The 18,168-nt window shown below is 42.4% G+C and overlaps 1 protein-coding gene across 1 annotated transcript in view; it reads right to left on the minus strand.

The window, feature by feature from the left end:
• LOC134302679 (CMP-N-acetylneuraminate-beta-galactosamide-alpha-2,3-sialyltransferase 1-like) overlaps positions 1 to 17,218 on the minus strand; it is a 33,987-nt gene extending 16,769 nt beyond the window's left edge. Inside the window, exons 1-2 of the mRNA XM_062988199.1 lie at positions 16,949 to 17,218; positions 839 to 1,032 (exon numbers count right to left, since the gene is read on the minus strand). Of these exons, the coding sequence (XP_062844269.1) occupies positions 839 to 1,032; positions 16,949 to 17,218 (464 nt within the window). The remainder of the gene's footprint in view (positions 1 to 838; positions 1,033 to 16,948) is intronic.
• Positions 17,219 to 18,168: the final 950 nt, after the last annotated feature.

Consider the following 18,168-nt stretch of genomic DNA (forward strand, 5'->3'; position numbering starts at 1 on the left):
TGTGGGTGCTGCACAGCACCAGATTGCTGGGAACCTGAGTTCAAACGTCACCATGCCAGTAGATAAATAGTTTTTACTAGGGCTGTCAAACGATTAAAAATTTTAATCGCGATTAATCTCAGAATTTCATATAGTTAATCGCGATTAATCGCATTAAAAAAATCTGTGTAAATGTTATAGAAAACAAGGATTTTTAAGTTAAATGTTACAATTAAAATGGTGAACACATTTTATGCTAAATGTACTAATGTTAAAAAACTGCTGGGACAAGAGAAAACTGTAAGGGAGTTTTATTCACTCACATACTAAGCAGTAAATGTCAGATTGTAGGTTAGAATTTCTCCATCAGTATTGTGACAATGGTTTGATGGACGTTTCTACACGAAGTGAGTGTGTTTTGACCCTTTGGGGCTTCCATAGTTCATGAACTAACGTGCTTGACTCAGCTTTCCGGTATTCGGTACAGAAGAAGAAGTTAATTAAGTGTAATAAAGTGTTCTGCTCCCGACAACTTGTGAATATAGCGTGTATTTATTTCTTTATTAAGCAATTGCATCACTACAACGCTCGGTTACATTATGTTAACAAACCGCAAATGAAAAACGGTGGCAAGTCCGACATTAAAACGTTTGTTCTACCAGTCAAGTGTCAACATGAACTAGAATTTGCGTTAACGGCACTAATTTCTTTAATCGCGTTAAATTAAGATCGCGTTAATGCGTTATTATCGCGTTAACTTCGACAGCCCTAGTTTTTACTAAATTGTGCTGAGGTGTGAGTGAGTAATTGGGATAGTCTAATGAATGAATGAATGTGTTATTCATGTGTTCGTTCTTACCGGATAACGAATTCGCTGGAGTCGATGAGACTGCCGTAATTGGATGAGCGCAGATTTCCAGAGTTTCCTACGACTGAGCATGAACGACATCGAGAAGGTCCGGCATCCATGTAGCGCTCGTCTCCAGGAATGATCTTAAATAACTTGTCCAGCACCATGCTCAGACTGGCTGGATTGGTCTCGTCCTGCAACAACTACACCAAACATACACACACAAATCAAGACGTCAACCAGAGTTTCATCTAATGTTTTAATAAGATTATACAAAGCAAGGTGGATGGATTGATAGAAGAATAAATGGATCATGGATGGATCAATAGATGAATGGATGGATCAATAGAAAAATGGATGGTGAAAGAATGATGAATAAGTGGGTGATTGAGAGTGTGAATAATTGGGTGAATGAGTGAATAATTGGGTGAATGAGTGGGTGAATTAGTGGGTGAATAATTGGGTGACGTGGTGTGTGAATGAGTGGGTGAATAATTGGGTGACGTGGTGTGTGAATGAGTGGGTGAATAATTGGGTGAATGAGTGGGTGAATAATTGGGTGACATGGTGTGTGAATGAGTGGGTGAATAATTGAGTGAATAATTGGGTGACGTGGTGTGTGAATGAATGAGTGAATAATTGGGTGAATGAGTGGGTGAATTAGTGGGTGAATAATTGGGTGACATGGTGTGTGAATGAGTGGGTGAATCATTAAGTGAATAATTGGGTGACGTGGTGTGTGAATGAGTGGGTGAATAATTGAGTGAATAATTGGGTGACGTGGTGTGTGAATGAGTGTGTGAATGAGTGGGTGAATGGGTGGGTGAAAAATTGAGTGAATAATTGGGTGACAGTGTGTGAATGAGTGGGTGAATGATTGAGTGAATAATTGGGTGATGTGGTGTGTGAATGAGTGGGTGAATAATTAAGTGAATAATTGGGTGACGTGGTGTGTGAATGAGTGGGTGAATAATTAAGTGAATAATTGGGTGACGTGGTGTGTGAATGAGTGTGTGAATGAGTGGGTGAATGGGTGGGTGAAAAATTGAGTGAATAATTGGGTGACAGTGTGTGAATGAGTGGGTGAATGATTGAGTGAATAATTGGGTGATGTGGTGTGTGAATGAGTGGGTGAATAATTAAGTGAATAATTGGGTGACGTGGTGTGTGAATAAGTGGGTGAATAATTGAGTGAATAATTGGGTGACGTGGTGGGTGAATGAGTGTGTGAATGAGTGGGTGAATGGGTGGGTGAAAAATTGAGTGAATAATTGGGTGACTGTGTGAATGAGTGGGTGAATGAGTGTGAATAATTGAGTGACTGAGTGAGTGAAAAATTGGTTGAATATTTGGGTGGGTGAGTGGGTAAGTGAATAATTGAGTGAGTAATTGGGTGACAGTGTGTGAATGAGTGGGTGAATAATTGAGTGACTGGGTGAGTGAAAAAGTGGTTGAATGGGTGAGTGGGTGACTGAGTGGGTGGGTGAATAATTGGGTAATTAAGTGGGTGAGTGAGTGGGTGAATAACTGGGTGAAGGAGGGGGTGAATAATTGGGTAAATAATTGGGTGACTGAGTGGGTGAATAAGTGGGTGAATGGGTAAATCAGTGGGTGACTGAGTGGGCGAATAATTGGGTGACTGAGTGGGTGAATAAGTGGGTGAATGGGTAAATCAGTGGGTGAATGAGTGGGTAAATAAGTGGGTGAATGAGTGGGTAAATAAGTGGGTGAATGAGTGGGTAAAAAAGTGGGTGAATGAGTGGGTAAAAAATTGTGTGACTGAGTTGTTGAGTGAGTGGGTGAATGAGTGGCTAAATGAGTAATTGAGTGAGTGGGTGAATGATTGTATGAATAAGTGGGTAATTCATTGGGTAAATAATTGGGTGACTGAGTTGTTGAGTGAGTGGGTGAATGAGTGGGTGACTGAGTGGGTGAATGAGTGAGAAACACACTTTTGAAGTAACACTCACAGTGAATAAAAAGCCACATTTTCTGTTGAGGGAACTTGTATAACCTGCTCTCTCTCTCTCTCTCTATTTTATTTACATTTCCTACACTACTGTAAATGAAACACAGCCGAGACTTCACATCAAAGCCCTGTTTTAAAAAGACGACAAAACTTTCTGCTCCTTCTTTCTCCTCTTAGGAACTGAATCAGAGGAGAAAAGTAACGAACGCAGGTTTAGTACAAACCCACCGAGCTAAAACCTGACAAGAGGATCTCCACTGAGGAGAGTCACTGATGTACAGCAACATTCACAAAGAAAGTATCACACACTTACACCAATCAGGCATAACATTAAAACCACCTCCTTGTTTCTACACTCACTGTCCATTTTATCAGCTCCACTTACCATATAGAAGCACTTTGTAGTTCTACAATTACTGACTGTAGTCCATCTGTTTCTCTGCATGCTTTGTTAGCCTGCTTTCACCCTGTTCTTCAATGATCAGGACCCCCACAGGACCACCACAGAGCAGATATTATTTAGGTGGTGGATCATTCTCAGCACTGCAGTGACACTGACATGGTGGTGGTGTGTTAGTGTGTGTTGTGCTGGTATGAGTGGATCAGACACAGCAGCGCTGCTGGAGTTTTAAAATACCATGTTCACTCACTGTCCACTCTATTAGACACCCCTACCTAGTTGGTCCATCTTGTAGATGTAAAGTCAGAGACGATCGCTCATCTATTGCTGCTGTTTGAGTTGGTCATCTTCAAGACCTTCATCAGTGGTCACAGGACGCTGCCCACGGGGCGCTGTTGGCTGGATATTTTTGGTTGGTGGACTATTCTCAGTCCAGCAGTGACAGTGAGGTGTTTAAAAACTCCAGCTAAATAATACCTACTCTGTGGTGGTCCTGTGGGGGTCTTGACCTTTGAAGAACAGCATGAAAGGGGGATAACAAAGCATGCAGAGAAACAGATGGACTACAGTCAGTAATTGTAGAACTACAAAGTGCTTCTATATGGTAAGTGGAGCTGATAAAATGGACAGTGAGTGTAGAAACAAGGAGGTGGTTTTAATGTTATGGCTGATCGGTGTATATAATATCTCTAGCTGCGGTGTTCCACAAGGCTAAACTCTGGGCCATTAATTATTTACAGTACTGTTGTGTATGTTGGTTGGACCTTGTCAAGTTAAAGTCATTTTGACTTTTATAGTCGCACTGCTGAGGTCCAGATGGTACTACAACAAAATTAAAAACATTTATCATGTGACCGTGTTTAAACGTCTGTTTAATGGTTCAGTGACGTGTATAAATAATATATACACCATATAGACAAAAAAGTATTGGGACGCCCCTTCTAACTATTGAATTCATGTGTTTCAGGACCAGCAATCACTAACAGGTGTAATAAATCAATTATATTAAGGACATTCTATGCTTCCAACGTTGCAGTAACAGCTTAGGGAAGGCCCTTTCCTGTTCCAGCACAAAGCAAGCTCGATTTAAAGACACTCCAGTGTCCTCAGCCCTTACTGAACAGCTCTGGAATGAACCGGAACATCGACTGAGGCTTTCTTGACTAAATGGGCACAAATTCCCACACACAGACGTACTTGTCTTGTCTTGTGAGAAGCTTCTCAGAAGAGCGGCTGTTGTTCTAGATGAAAAGATCACACAGAGGTCACAACAAACTCATGCTCAGGTGTCCAGATACTTTTGGTCACATAGTGTGTATATTATACACACACAAACATTATTAATAGACAACAATGACATTGACTCCACGAGACATGTGAAGGGTACCAGGATGTTACCAGCAGCTCCTTTTATTGCTCCAATGTCCAGTTCTGATGCCTCTGTGCCCATTGTAAATGCTTCTGACAGTGGACAGAGTTTGCATGGTTATTTGACTGGCCTCCGACTTCGCAGCACCGTTCTCGTTGAATCGGTTATTCATTTAAGATGAATCGATATTCACTTTAAACAGCAGAGGGCACTGGTGCTATTCACCTCGCCTGGTTGACGGCACTTCACAAAGTTGTCAGGTAAAAAAGTTATTTTCCAGCCAAATGTGTTTATGTAAGGATACTTTCTTCATCTGTATTATTCATTTATTTATATAATGTGGGGTGTTTTAAAATTTTACACAATAAGCACTGTTTTGCATAGTTTGTTCCAACCTCAGAAATAATAGGACATTCATTATTTAGATAAATAAAAGATAAACACAAATACAGTCTTTTATTTCATATTTTTTTTTAAAGAGAAATAATTAAAGGAAACTTTAATAATAATAACGTAACAACATAACCATTTCATTTTATTAAAAAAAATCATATCGTGATCCCAGTATCATGAATTGTATTGCATCGTGGGTAGAGTGTATCGTTACATCTCTACTAAGCACTAAAACTTGCAAAAATGTATCATAAAACACAGAGAAAAGGCGAGAACAAAGTGAGACTCCCGACAAAATAAAGCCTATCACTCATGTAAACAGAGAGACGTGCGCCCGCTAGTGGACAATTACTGAACTACCGGTCTTGGTACACTTCTCTCTCAAGGTTCCTCTGTATTTCAACCCAACTGTCTGGCCAGAAGTCACTCAGATCTTAATGCTGATTATTCATTCATTCATTCACTGTCTGTTTTACCAGCGCTTTATCCTATTCAGGGTCGTGGTGGGTGCAGTTTCACTGGACGAAAGGCAGGAAACACCAGTCCATCATAGGGCAACCAAACACCCACGCACTCCTGACTGCACGTCTTTGTACTGTGGGAGGAAACCAGAGCTCCCAGAGGAAACCCACACAGACACAAACTTCCACCTGGGAATCGAACCCAGGACCTTCTTGCCACCCTTTATGCTAATCAGATCTGCTAAATTCCATCAGCTCGACATCTAATTGATTCTATTCCCGTCCTTCCGATCTACCGAGTCCCTTCGGTGTAGCAAAGATTGAAATCTGATGTTTTTCTCTGCCGTCTGACTGATGTGGGACGGAGGTGATGGACCGGCAGATGAAAGGATGAAAGGTTCATGTGGAAGGGGTGGGAGGGGGAGACATTTTCGGCATAGGATGAAAAACAGAAAAGGCTGAAATCCTGTTTCTCTGATTGAAACACAGCTGGGATCAATCCTGAATCAAACCTTATTTCTAAGTGGACGGGACAAACATCCCTAAATCTTTGTTTTCCATCAAGAACTGAATGTGAAGGGAAGGGGAGAAACGTTCGGAATAAAGAGCCAGTAGAAGTAGTTCCCCAAAGCTCAATCCTGAGCCGTTAGCTGTGTAACCCTCAGGGATTAATTAAAAGTCAGAGTTCGTTTCTACACCTTGATTCCGGGTTTCGTATCTTCTCACGTACAACGATCTCTAGAGTCGCTCATCAAAATCCACACCATGGAAACGTTCTGATAGAGACGCTGGTTTTGTTTACATCAGCGGATAAACATAAATAGCGCAGGCAGGGTGGAGTGGGGAGTGTGGGGGGTGTAGAGTATCAGGAACACTAATATGTTGTATGTTGGCTGTGATGTGCCGGAAACAAACATGCTGGGATTCTCTTCAGGAGGGACGAGGATGGACGGGATTAGAGGGACGGAGCAGGGAGGACGTTTGGAGGATGAGATGGTTTGAGCATGTGCAGAAGAGGGATGAGAGTTCTGCTGAGGAGAGGAAAATGGGTGTGGTGATGGAGGACGTGTAGCTGTGGTTGGTGTAACATGGGAGGACGATCGGTGTCTGTCACCCCAGTATTACAAGTTAACCTGATAACTGTACATTTCATTTGTTTCATTTAAAAACCTCATCTCCAAAAAAAAGTTGGGACGATTTGTAAAACACAGTAAAAAGCAGAATCTGTAGTGTGTGATGTGTTCATTCTCTTTCATCTTTATTAAATAATCCATATGTGGACATTGTTAATCCACTCATTCTTATCTCTGTGTCCCTCTGCATCCATCCATTATTGAATCAGTCCATCATCCATCCCACATTTCATCAATCCATCTATTCATCCACCTAAATATTACTCCATCTGTCTCTCCCTGTCTCCTTCCATTAATCCATCCATCCATCCATTTATCCATTTATCCATCCATCCATTTATCCATCCATCCATCTATCCATCATTCATATCTATCCACATATTGCACTAATCATCTATCCCTTAATGAATTCTTATTTTCTTTTAACCAACCATTCAGCCTGATATGACTTGGTACATCCATCCATCTATTATCTATCCATGCATCCATCTATCCATCCATCTATCTATTATCTATTCATCCATCTGACCATCCATCCATCCATCCATCCATCTGACCATCCATCCATCCATCTGACCATCCATCCATCCATCCATCTATCTATTATCTATCCATCCATCCATTATCTATCATCCATCCATCCATTATCTATTCATCCATCCACCCATCCATCCATCTATCTATTATCTATCCATCCATCCATTATCTATCCACCCATCCATCCATCTATCTATTATCTATCCATCCATCCATCCATTATCTATCCACCCATCCATCCATCTATTATCTATCCACCCATCCATCCATCCTTCCATCCATCCATTATTTATCCACCCATCCATCCATCTATCTATTATCTATCCATCCATCCATTATCTATCCACCCATCTATCTATTATCTATCCACCCATCCATCCATCCATCCATCCTTCCATCCATTATCTATCCACCCATCCATCCATCTATTTATTATCTATCCTTCCATCCATTATCTATCCACCCATCCATCCATCCATCTATTATCTATCCATCCATCCATCCATTTATCCATCCATCCATTTATCCATCCATCTATCCATCATTCATATCTATTCACATATTGCACTAATCATCTATCCCTTAATGAATTCTTATTTTCTTTTAACCAACCATTCAGCCTGATATGACTTGGTACATCCATCCATCTATTATCTATCCATGCATCCATCTATCCATCCATCTATCTATTATCTATTCATCCATCTGACCATCCATCCATCCATCCATCTGACCATCCATCCATCCATCTGACCATCCATCCATCCATCCATCTATCTATTATCTATCCATCCATCCATTATCTATCATCCATCCATCCATTATCTATTCATCCATCCATTATCTATCCACCCATCCATCCATCTATCTATTATCTATCCATCCATCCATCCATCTATTATCTATCCACCCATCCATCCATCTATTATCTATCCACCCATCCATCCATCCTTCCATCCATCCATTATTTATCCACCCATCCATCCATCTATCTATTATCTATCCATCCATCCATTATCTATCCACCCATCCATCTATTATCTATCCACCCATCCATCTATCTATTATCTATCCACCCATCCATCTATCCTTCCATCCATTATCTATCCACCCATCCATCCATCCATCTATTATCTATCCACCCATCCATCCATCTATCCATCTATTATCTATCCATCCATCCTTCCATCTATTATTTATTCATCTATCCATCCATCCACCTATTATCTATCCATCCATCCATCTATTATCTATCCATCCATCCATCCATCCATCTATTATCTATCCATCCATCCATCCATCCATCTATTATCTATCCACCCATCCATTTATCCATCTATTATCTATCCACCCATCCATTTATCCATCTATTATCTATCCATCCATCCATTTATCCATCTATTATCTATCCATCCATCCATTTATCCATCTATTATCTATCCATCCATCCATCCATCCATCTATTATCTATCCATCCATCCATTTATCCATCTATTATCTATACATCCATCCATCCATCCTTCCATCTATTATCTATCCACCCATCCATTCATCCATCCATCCATCTATTATCTATCCATCCACCCATCCATCCTTCTATTTACCCATCCATCCATTAATACATCCATCCAACCATCCATCATTCCTATCTCCCCACATATTGCACTAATCATCTATCCCTTAATTAATTCTTCTTTTCTTTTAACCAACCATTCAGCCTGATATGACTTGGTACATCCATCCACCCGTCCATCCTTCCATCAGTCCATCCATCCGTCCATCCATCCTTTTATCCATTCATCCATCCATCAATCCCTCTCTCCCTCCATCCCTCCATCCTCATCCACCCCACCACAGATCAATCCCTTTATGTCTCCCTCCCATCCAGTATGTGATAAATCCATCCATATGTCTGTAAATCCATTTATCTGCACTTACAGACGTACATCTTCTACTCAGTCCTTCCCCCGTGTGCTCTTCTTTGCTGGATGTGCAGATGAAAGGTTGAGTGGATGGGTGCAGATGAAAGGATGAGTGGATGGGTGCAGATGAAGAGTGGAGGGGTGCAGATAAGAAATGGATGGGTGCATTTTTGGAGTAAGAAGTCACTCGAGGCTTTTTCATTCTGAGACAGAAATGCATTTCCTTAGGAACTGTTCTAAATGTGTTTCTCTTTTAACCCTGTCACTCACTCTGATTGAAACACAGCCCTTAAATCAGACCCCAAACCTCCCCCCAACCGCAACCACGACAAGTAATCTTCAGACTTTCCTTCACAATCACACCAGCGTCTTTATTTCTGTCCGCTCAGCTTAATTTCTAAATCTTGTAGAGTCGTGGCACAGAAAAAAGAGCATCGTGTGTAATCAGGGCACCGGTCCATTGTGATTTAGCTTACACACAGGAAGCTTAGAGACTGAAAAGAACAACAGCGAGCAAATGCAACGTTTGATCTTTCTTTTTTTGATTCTGGTCAAATGTATGTGGACACCTTCATTTCTACAAAATGTAATATCGATTCTATAAACCAAAATACATTCATCCAAGTTGTGGCAACAGTTTAGAAAAGGACCTTTCCTGTTGGTCACATGACTGTGTTGTGTCCATAAACACACAGTTTAACATTTGGTATCTAGAAACTCCTGTGGCCCTAAACTCGACCCCAATTAACCATTTTAGGATGAACTGGGGGCGGCACGGTGGCTAAGTGGGTAGCACTGTCGCCTCACAGCAAGAAGGTCCTGGGTTCGTTCTGTGTGGAGTTTGCATGTTCTCCCCGTGTCTGCGTGGGTTTCCTCCGGGAGCTCCGGTTTCCTCCCACAGTCCAAAAACATGCAGTCAGGTTAATTGAAGACACTAAATTGCCCTAAAGGTGTATGTGTGTGTTTATGTGTGTCTGCCCTGCGATGGACTGGCGCCCTGTCCAGGGTGTTACTGTGTGCCTTGCGCCCATTGAAAAGCTGGAATAGGCTCCAGCACCACTCCTCTCGACCCTGATTGGATACGCGGTTAAGACAGTGAGTGAGTGAGTGAGGATGAACTGGAACACTGACAGGGAGCCAAGACTCACTATCTTGTACAACATTCCAGACTGACCCTAATGCTATTTTAACTGACTGGGCACAAATTCCCACAACACACACCAATGTTTTGAGAGGAGTAGAGACTGTTATAGCTGCAAGGGATATGGGAGCATATTAATGCCTACGATGATTAAGGTGTCCATATACTTGTGGCTGGATAGTACCACTAGTCTGCTGGGTGGGAAAAGACAGGACTAAAAAAGTGGGCGGGGTCTTCAAGGCTGTAAAAGGGCCCTGGTTAGTAGCCTGACTGCGCCTGTACGGAAGTGGAGAAATGTGGAGAACAGTGAGTGACTCTCCATGTGCTGGACTGGCCTTATATACTAAAATGCCTAAATAAAATAGTATGTGATGTTGGTTTGATAGTAAACAGTGGTCTGGTGTCCACATACTTTTGGCCATTTCGTATAGATTGGACCTGATCAGATCTCTTCTGGTCTGAGTTTATACATAGGAGGGGTTGGCGTGGCCCCTCCGCCTTCACGTTTTTTTGTTTTTCCTGATCTCTCATTTATTCTCTTTTTTTTCTCTACAGCGTGAATTCAATCACATCCGCTTTCATTAAACTGCTCTGTGCTTGGGGCATTCTGGGTAATCAGAGTGCCGGTCGATGGTGATTTAGCTCTTAACTGATGCTGTGAGGTGAGTCGACGGACCGGCCATGTTTAATCATGAAAGCAAGCGGAACTATTTCACCTTCAGTCTCAGAACAACAATGCTAATGTAGCTAACATGGCTAACGTGGCTAATGCTACACGTTAAACCATTTATTATGTTTTAATGGGTTTGACTGTATCTACACTGCTTGTGAAGAGCTAAACGACCTCTCCTGGCTCATGCTGGAGTAGGTTTAAGGTCAAGAGTTAAAGTTTCTTGACGTCTCTGTTTGTGAGAGTGGGTTCCAATCTCAGCGGTGCTACCAGTCAGCTGAGCGTCTACACAGACGTGATCAACTTTAACTGTTGGTGTGGCTGCAACCCTGCAATGGATTGCCGTTCCATATTTAGTGGCAATTTAGCGGCCACCCCCACCCCCCAAAAAACCCACTTGCATAAGAATTGTCCTATTATGTTTCAGCTACAGAACACTGATAACCAGATATTTACACTTAGGGTGCATTCACACGAGAAGCGGCAAAACTGCTTTTGCGCCAGCTGTGCTGTTGTTTCCTATGGAGTGTGGCGGTGCAGCTTAGCTTGCCTCTGCGCCCCCCTAAGCCGCTGAATGAACGTTGACCCAGTTTGCTGTTTGCTGACGCTTTCAAAGCGCCTCCAATGAGACGAACTGTTTGATATGACGCAGTAAAAGCGACGAAAACAAAACTTAATGTGACTTATTGTACTAAAACATCTAGTGAGGAATTTCATTAGAGGAGAGAACTTATGAGCAGTAATAATTAGGAGAAGTTTAGGGCCGCTCAGGTGGCGCAGCGGTAAAAACACACGCTGGAACCAGAGCTGGGATCTCAAACACATCGTATCGAATCTCAGCTCTGCCTGCCGGCTAAGGCTGAGCGGCCACATGAACAACGATTGGAGAGGAGGCATGACGCAATCGGGCAACTGGATGCGCTAAAAAGGGAGAAAATGCATAAACAATGTAATATATATATATATATATATATATATATATATATATATATATATATATATATATAAAATTAAGAGAAGTTTAGTGTTTCTATGAAAAGCTGATTCTCACAATTTCTCAGAAGCTCGAGCTGTAACAAGTTTAAAAGTGAAACTGAGGAAAATCCAGATAAACACAGATACATGTGGAGCTTTCAGACTGAATCTGAATCTGACGATTATTCCACACAAACGCAGATTCGACTCATATTCACACTTTGATGACGCTCAAGCCGAGTCTCGGGGTTTTGTCGCTTCTTATGTGACCGCGCCTTTAGGATGTTGTGATGAACAGGATTCACGGTTCCCTCAAGCATCTTTATCACATGACCTCAATTATCTGCCATGAAGTTCTCATTATATAAAGCTCTCGCAGCATCAGGAGACGTAACTGGACCCCAAAATGTCTACTTCAGGGTAATCAAAGTGCTTTATTGAGTCTTTCCTTAATTAGCTTCATGGTCCAGTCTCTTTACAGTGGTGACATCATAAACGCTGACCTCTTTGATTTTTAATGACTTTCAGAATTTGTGATCTTCCTTAATGATCTTTTGGAGGAACGTCGTTTTTTTCTTTTCTTTTGGAGATTATGGCTCTCACTGTGGTTTGCTGGAGTCCTAGAGCCTTAGAAACAGCTCTGTAAGAATATTTAGAAGGGATGTAACAATGCACCACAAGACAGTTAAAAAACAGTGCACATGTGCCACGATTCGAATCGGTTAACATTTGTTTGTTTATTAGGATTTTAACGTCATGTTTTACACTTTGGTTACATTCATGACAGGAACAGTAGTTACTCATTACACAAGATTCATCACTTCTCAAGGTTATATCGAACACAGTCATGGACAATTTAGTATCTCCAATTCACCTCACTTGCACGTCTTTGGACTGTGGGAGGAAACCGGAAACGCCCGGAGGAAACCCACGCGGACACAGGGAGAACATGCAAACTCCACACAGAAAGGACCCGGACCGCCCCACCTGGGGATCGAACCCAGGCCCCTCTTGCTGTAAGGCGACAGTGCTACACACTTAGCCACCGTGCCGCCCGGTTATCCATGGGCGCTGGTGCTATTCACCTCGCCTGGTTGACGTCACTACAGGGTTCGGAATTTTTTCGTCCAAATGTATTTATGTGAGGATACTTTCTTTATTTGTATTATTCATTTATTTATTTAATGTGGGATTTATTTTATTTCAGTTTTTTTTACACAAAAAGGGAAATGTGCAGCATTGTTTGGAATAGTTTGTACCTACCTCAAAAATAAAAGGACATTCATTATTTAGATAAATAAAAGATAAGCACAAATACAGTGTTTTTTTAAAAAGAGAAATAGGGCAGTGATAGCTCAGTGGTTAAGGTACTGGACTAGTAAACAGAAGGTTGACGGTTCAAGCCCCTCCACCACCAAGTTGCCACTGTTGGGTCCCTGAGCAAGGCCCTTAACCCTCAATTGCTCAGTGTGTTCAGCTCATTGTGTAAGTCGCTTTGGATAAATGCTAAATGCTAAAAATGTAAATAATAAAAGAAAACTTTGTCATAATTTCACTCAGGTGGTGCAGCGGTAAAACACGCGGAGCAGGGATCTAGAGTATCTAATCCTAGCTCTGCCTGCCGGCTGAGGCTGAGCGGTCACATGAACAACGATTGACCTGTTGTTCATATGGGCGGGACTAAGCCGCATGGGGCCTCTCTCTCATGACTGGTGCAATTATGACGTCTGCTGGATGATTGATGGCACCTGCACAGAAATGAGAAAGAGTGCTCTCAAGGTGTGTCTCTCCGTACACAGCGCTGATCCACATTGCACTCGTCAAAGTGTAGGTGACAAAATGCATACGGCATGCTGCCCACGTGTCGGAGGGGGCGTGGGTTAGCTTCGTTCCCAAAAAATCGAATCGCATCGTGGGTATCATTACATCCCTAATATTTAGACTAGTATAAAGGGTCTGATTTACTGGGCAAAAAGTAGGAAACACCATGGACTGGTTGCCAGTCCAACCCAGAACCTTCTTGCTGTGAGCCTAGTTCTTCTAGCTAGTTCACACTACACGAATTTTGCCCTGATTTTCGCTCGGCGGCTGGTCAGCGCGAGATTTGCTGACTCGGGAGCAACTCGGCGTTCGCTCGGTGATCAAAACTCTGCTCTCAATCGCTATGTGTGAACTCCTCAACAACTCGACCCGAGCGGCTCACCGACTGGAGAGAGATATTTAGCATGTCAAATATCTGGATATGACTCTGCCGACTGCCAATGTGTGCTGTGTCGATCAGCCAATGAGAACGCAAGATACTGTGTGAGGGGAAACGCAGGGGAGGAGTGTAAAAATGTGGGGCGTAATATAGTTTATATCAGAATACACCAGCACACACACACTTTACAGTATTTCTGACCTTATCGTTCTCTACAAAACATAATACCCACGCTGCATTGCAAAAATATTTATTAACCTTCCAACTCACTATAGAACAGATGCCCCATGCTGGTCGCGTAGCCAAATCCACTCAGATTCATTTATTTTTCTCTTTGATTTTACGCTGCACATCAGCGCACAAACTTTGATCGCTCGCTACTTGTTGACGTGCATGTTTGGACGTGGTATCATTTAACCCCTCGTCACTTCTCGTGTGTGTTTTCGAGACAAGACATAGTTCGGGAGAGCAGAGAAGCTCGTCTGTGATTCCAGTTGGTGATAGATGGTGTAGTGTGAAACCCCCTATCACCGATCAGTCGTGTAGTACGAGAGGAAAAGTGAAACAGAAACTGCATCACAAACTGATTCCAAACCTGAAATTAGCAACAGCAAATTGCTAACACCTAAATTATGCTGCCAGCAAATTGCTAAAAGAATAGAATTATGCTCACAGCTAAATTTCTTCTCCTTCTAAATTGCTAACAGCTAAAGTATGCCTACAGCTAAATAATGCTAACAGCTTAATTATGCTAAAAGCAAATTATCATTTTTTTCTAAATTGCTAACAGCTAAATTATACTTACATCAAATAGCTAACAGCTAAAATCTTAACTGACAGTAAATTGCTAAGAATTAAATTATGCTGACATTAAATTTCTAAGAGCTAAATGATGCTAACAGCTAAATTGCTAACTGCACCCAAAGGACGGCAAGAGACGGCGACGGACGGTGAGGGACAGTAAGGGACGGCGAGGGATGGTGAGGGACGGTGAGAGACGGCGTCTCATTTATTCTCTATTTTCTCTCTGGCGTGAATTCAATCACATCAGCTTTCATTAAACCGCTCTGTGCTCGGGGCATTCTGGGTAATCAGAGCGCTGGCCGATGGTGATTTAGCTCGTAACTGATGCTGTGAAGTGAGTCGACGCACCGGCCATGTTTAATCATGAAAGCAAGCAGAATAATCTCACCTTCAGTCTCAGAACAACAATGCTAATGTAGCTAACACGGCTAACACGGCTAACGTGGCTAACGCTACATGATTAAACCATTTACCAAAAGATATCGCTAAATTCAACGTAAACAAGCAACAACACCCTCACCTCAGCTTCAGCTCTTGGACAGATGACCTTTCATACTGAGATTTTCCCTCAAATTTTCCTCCCCAATTTAGTCATATCCAGTTACCCAACTGCATTTGGTTTTATCTACTGCTGCTGACCTCCAGTCCTGACCGAGGAGAGCCGTGACTATCACACACACCCTCTGGCACATGTGCAATAGCGACTGCTTCATGTGGGTTCATATACAGATCACATATCCCATTTAATGCTAACAGCTAAATCGCTAACAGCTAAGTTATGCTAACATCTAAATTGCTAAGAGCTAAATTATCTTAACAGGATATTGCTAACAGCTAAGGTACGCTAACAGCAATTTTTTTCTTCGTCTAAATTGCTAACAGCTAAATTATTCTAACAACTTGCTAAGAGCTAAATTATGCTAACAGCTAAATTGCAAACAGCTAAATTCCTAACAGTTAAATTATCCTAACAGCAACTGCTAACAGCTAAGGTATGCTAACAGAAAATGATCTTTTTCTTCTAAATTGCTCACAGCTAAATTAATTGCTGATAGCTAAATAATGCTAACAACAAATTGCTAAGAGCTAAATTATGGCAACAGCTAAACTGCAAACAGCTAAATTGTGCAAAACCTAACAATCCAATCATTAAAATGCAAGCTGTAGCCTAGAGGTTAAGATACTGGACCAGTGATCAGAAGGTTGCTGGTTCAAGCCCCACTACTGTCAGGTTGCTGCTGTTGGGCCCGTGACCAAGGCCCTTAACCCCCAATAGCTCAGACTGTATACTGTAACCGTACTGTAAGTGGCTGTGGATGAAGGTGTATAGGTGACCGGCCAGTTGAAGACATCACCCAAGCGCCCAACTCACTTATTTATATTTGGGCTTGGGAACTGCACCAAGAGCGCACTGAGAAGTCACCCTTCCAGTCCACTGTGTGGACAAAATTCATTAGTTTGGAGACAATGGCTCTCATTGTGGTTTGGTGGAGTCCTAAATCCACAGACAAAGTTGTTGTTTTTTTACCCCAGCTGTTCTGACACTTTCCTAGAAAGTGGCGTAGTGTTCCTGTAGAAACTTTATTGATGAGGTTCTAAACTGAGCTGATGAGGTTCTAAAATGCCTTAGTTTGGAGACAATGGCTCTCACTGTGGTTTGGTGGAGTCCTAAAGCAACAGACACTGTTTTCTTTTTACCCCAGCTGTTCTGGAACTTGCCTAGAAAAGTGGTGTAGTGTTCCTGTAGAAACTTTAATGATGGGGTTCTAAAATTCATTAGTTTGGAGACAATGGCTCTCACTGTGGTTTGGTGGAGTCCTAAATCCACAGACTCTGTTTTTTTTTGCCCCAGCTGTTCTGACACTTTCCTAAAAAGTGGAGTAGTGGTCCTGTAGAAACTTTAATAATAAGGTTCTAAACTCCGACGTGATGAGGTTCTTAAATTCATTAGTTTGGACACAGTGGCTCTCACTGTGGTTTGGTGGAGTACTAAAGCCACAGACACATTTTTTTTTATCTCAGTTGTTCTTGATATTTCCTATAAAGTGGCGTAGTGTTCCTGTAGAAACTTTAATGATGAGGTTCTAAACTGGGGAACCCAAACAAGGACCTTCGTGATGGATGGATAAATGGACGCGTACTCACCAGCCACCAGCGGTACGTGTCATTACTGAGCTCGCTGTTGGACCTGGACATCAGAGGGTGGATGGACTGGTTGAACCTCTCGCCGAACCACGAGTCGCCCTTCTGGTCCAGGATGCATCGCTGGCACCCGCACGGCGCAGTCGTGGCATTCAGAGAAGGACCTCGGAGGAAAAACGGGTGCTTGAGGAGGTACATAATGAGGCAGAAGAGCGTGACGAGGCAGAAGAGCGTGATCAGGGTGTGAACCTTCTTACACCTTAACCAGGCCATGTTCGGTCTTCAGCGTCCAACAAGCACTTCAGAACAATCGTTTAGTCCTGTATCTGATCACAAATATTCCACTTAATGTCCGAGCGGAAGGTCTGGAAGACGTGGACGCTCCGGGCGGGTGATTGAGATCGCGTCAGTCGATCTTCAGTCTTAGAAATAATTACGTGTCAGGGTTAATCTGGAGCAAGACGTTCCACCAGGGTCAGACACTCCCCGATCGCGTGTGGCCTTAACGAGGCGACTGCGGCGCCGGCGAAGGGGTCGTCATCGTCCGCCTAAGAGCAAACAGAGAGAGAATTCAGTCTGACGTCTTCTTCAAAGGTCATTTTGCTTTCATGTACGTCGTGGGACGATGTGGGAATAACAAGAAAACGCAATAAAAGGAAGAACAAGACGCGATAAACGCTGTTATTAGCAATGAATAGACGCAGGAGGAGGCCGCGGCACTCCGAGTACCCGTCTAATAACGTAGCTAGAAATAGAATTATTTATTAGTATACTTTATTGTGATTGGGTCTCTTACGCTAGCCTACCACCGCTGAGATTCAAACCTGGCTACCTGTCGACCAGGCATCTACTCAGACGTGACTGGTAAGGGGGCGTGGCTAAAGTCTGAAGCACTACAACAGATTTGCGCCCTGTACAGGGTGTTCCTGCCTTGCGTCATCACAAACCACTATAAGGCCAAAAGTATTTGGACACATAACCGTGAGCTTGTTGGACATCCCATTTCAAAGACAAGTGACCTCTGTGTGACCTTTTCATCTAGAACAACGGCCGCTCTTCATGAGAAGCTGGTTACAAGTCTTTGAAGTATGTCTGTGGGAATTTGTGTCTTTATAGAGCTCGCTCATGTTGGAACAGAAAAGGACCTTCCCTAAACTGTTGCTGCAAAGTTGGAAGCATAGAATTTCCAATATATAGGTGATTTATTATACCTATAAGGGACT

The sequence above is a fragment of the Trichomycterus rosablanca genome, chromosome 1 (genome assembly GCF_030014385.1).
Source record: "Trichomycterus rosablanca isolate fTriRos1 chromosome 1, fTriRos1.hap1, whole genome shotgun sequence".
Classification (NCBI taxonomy): Eukaryota; Metazoa; Chordata; class Actinopteri; order Siluriformes; family Trichomycteridae; genus Trichomycterus; species Trichomycterus rosablanca.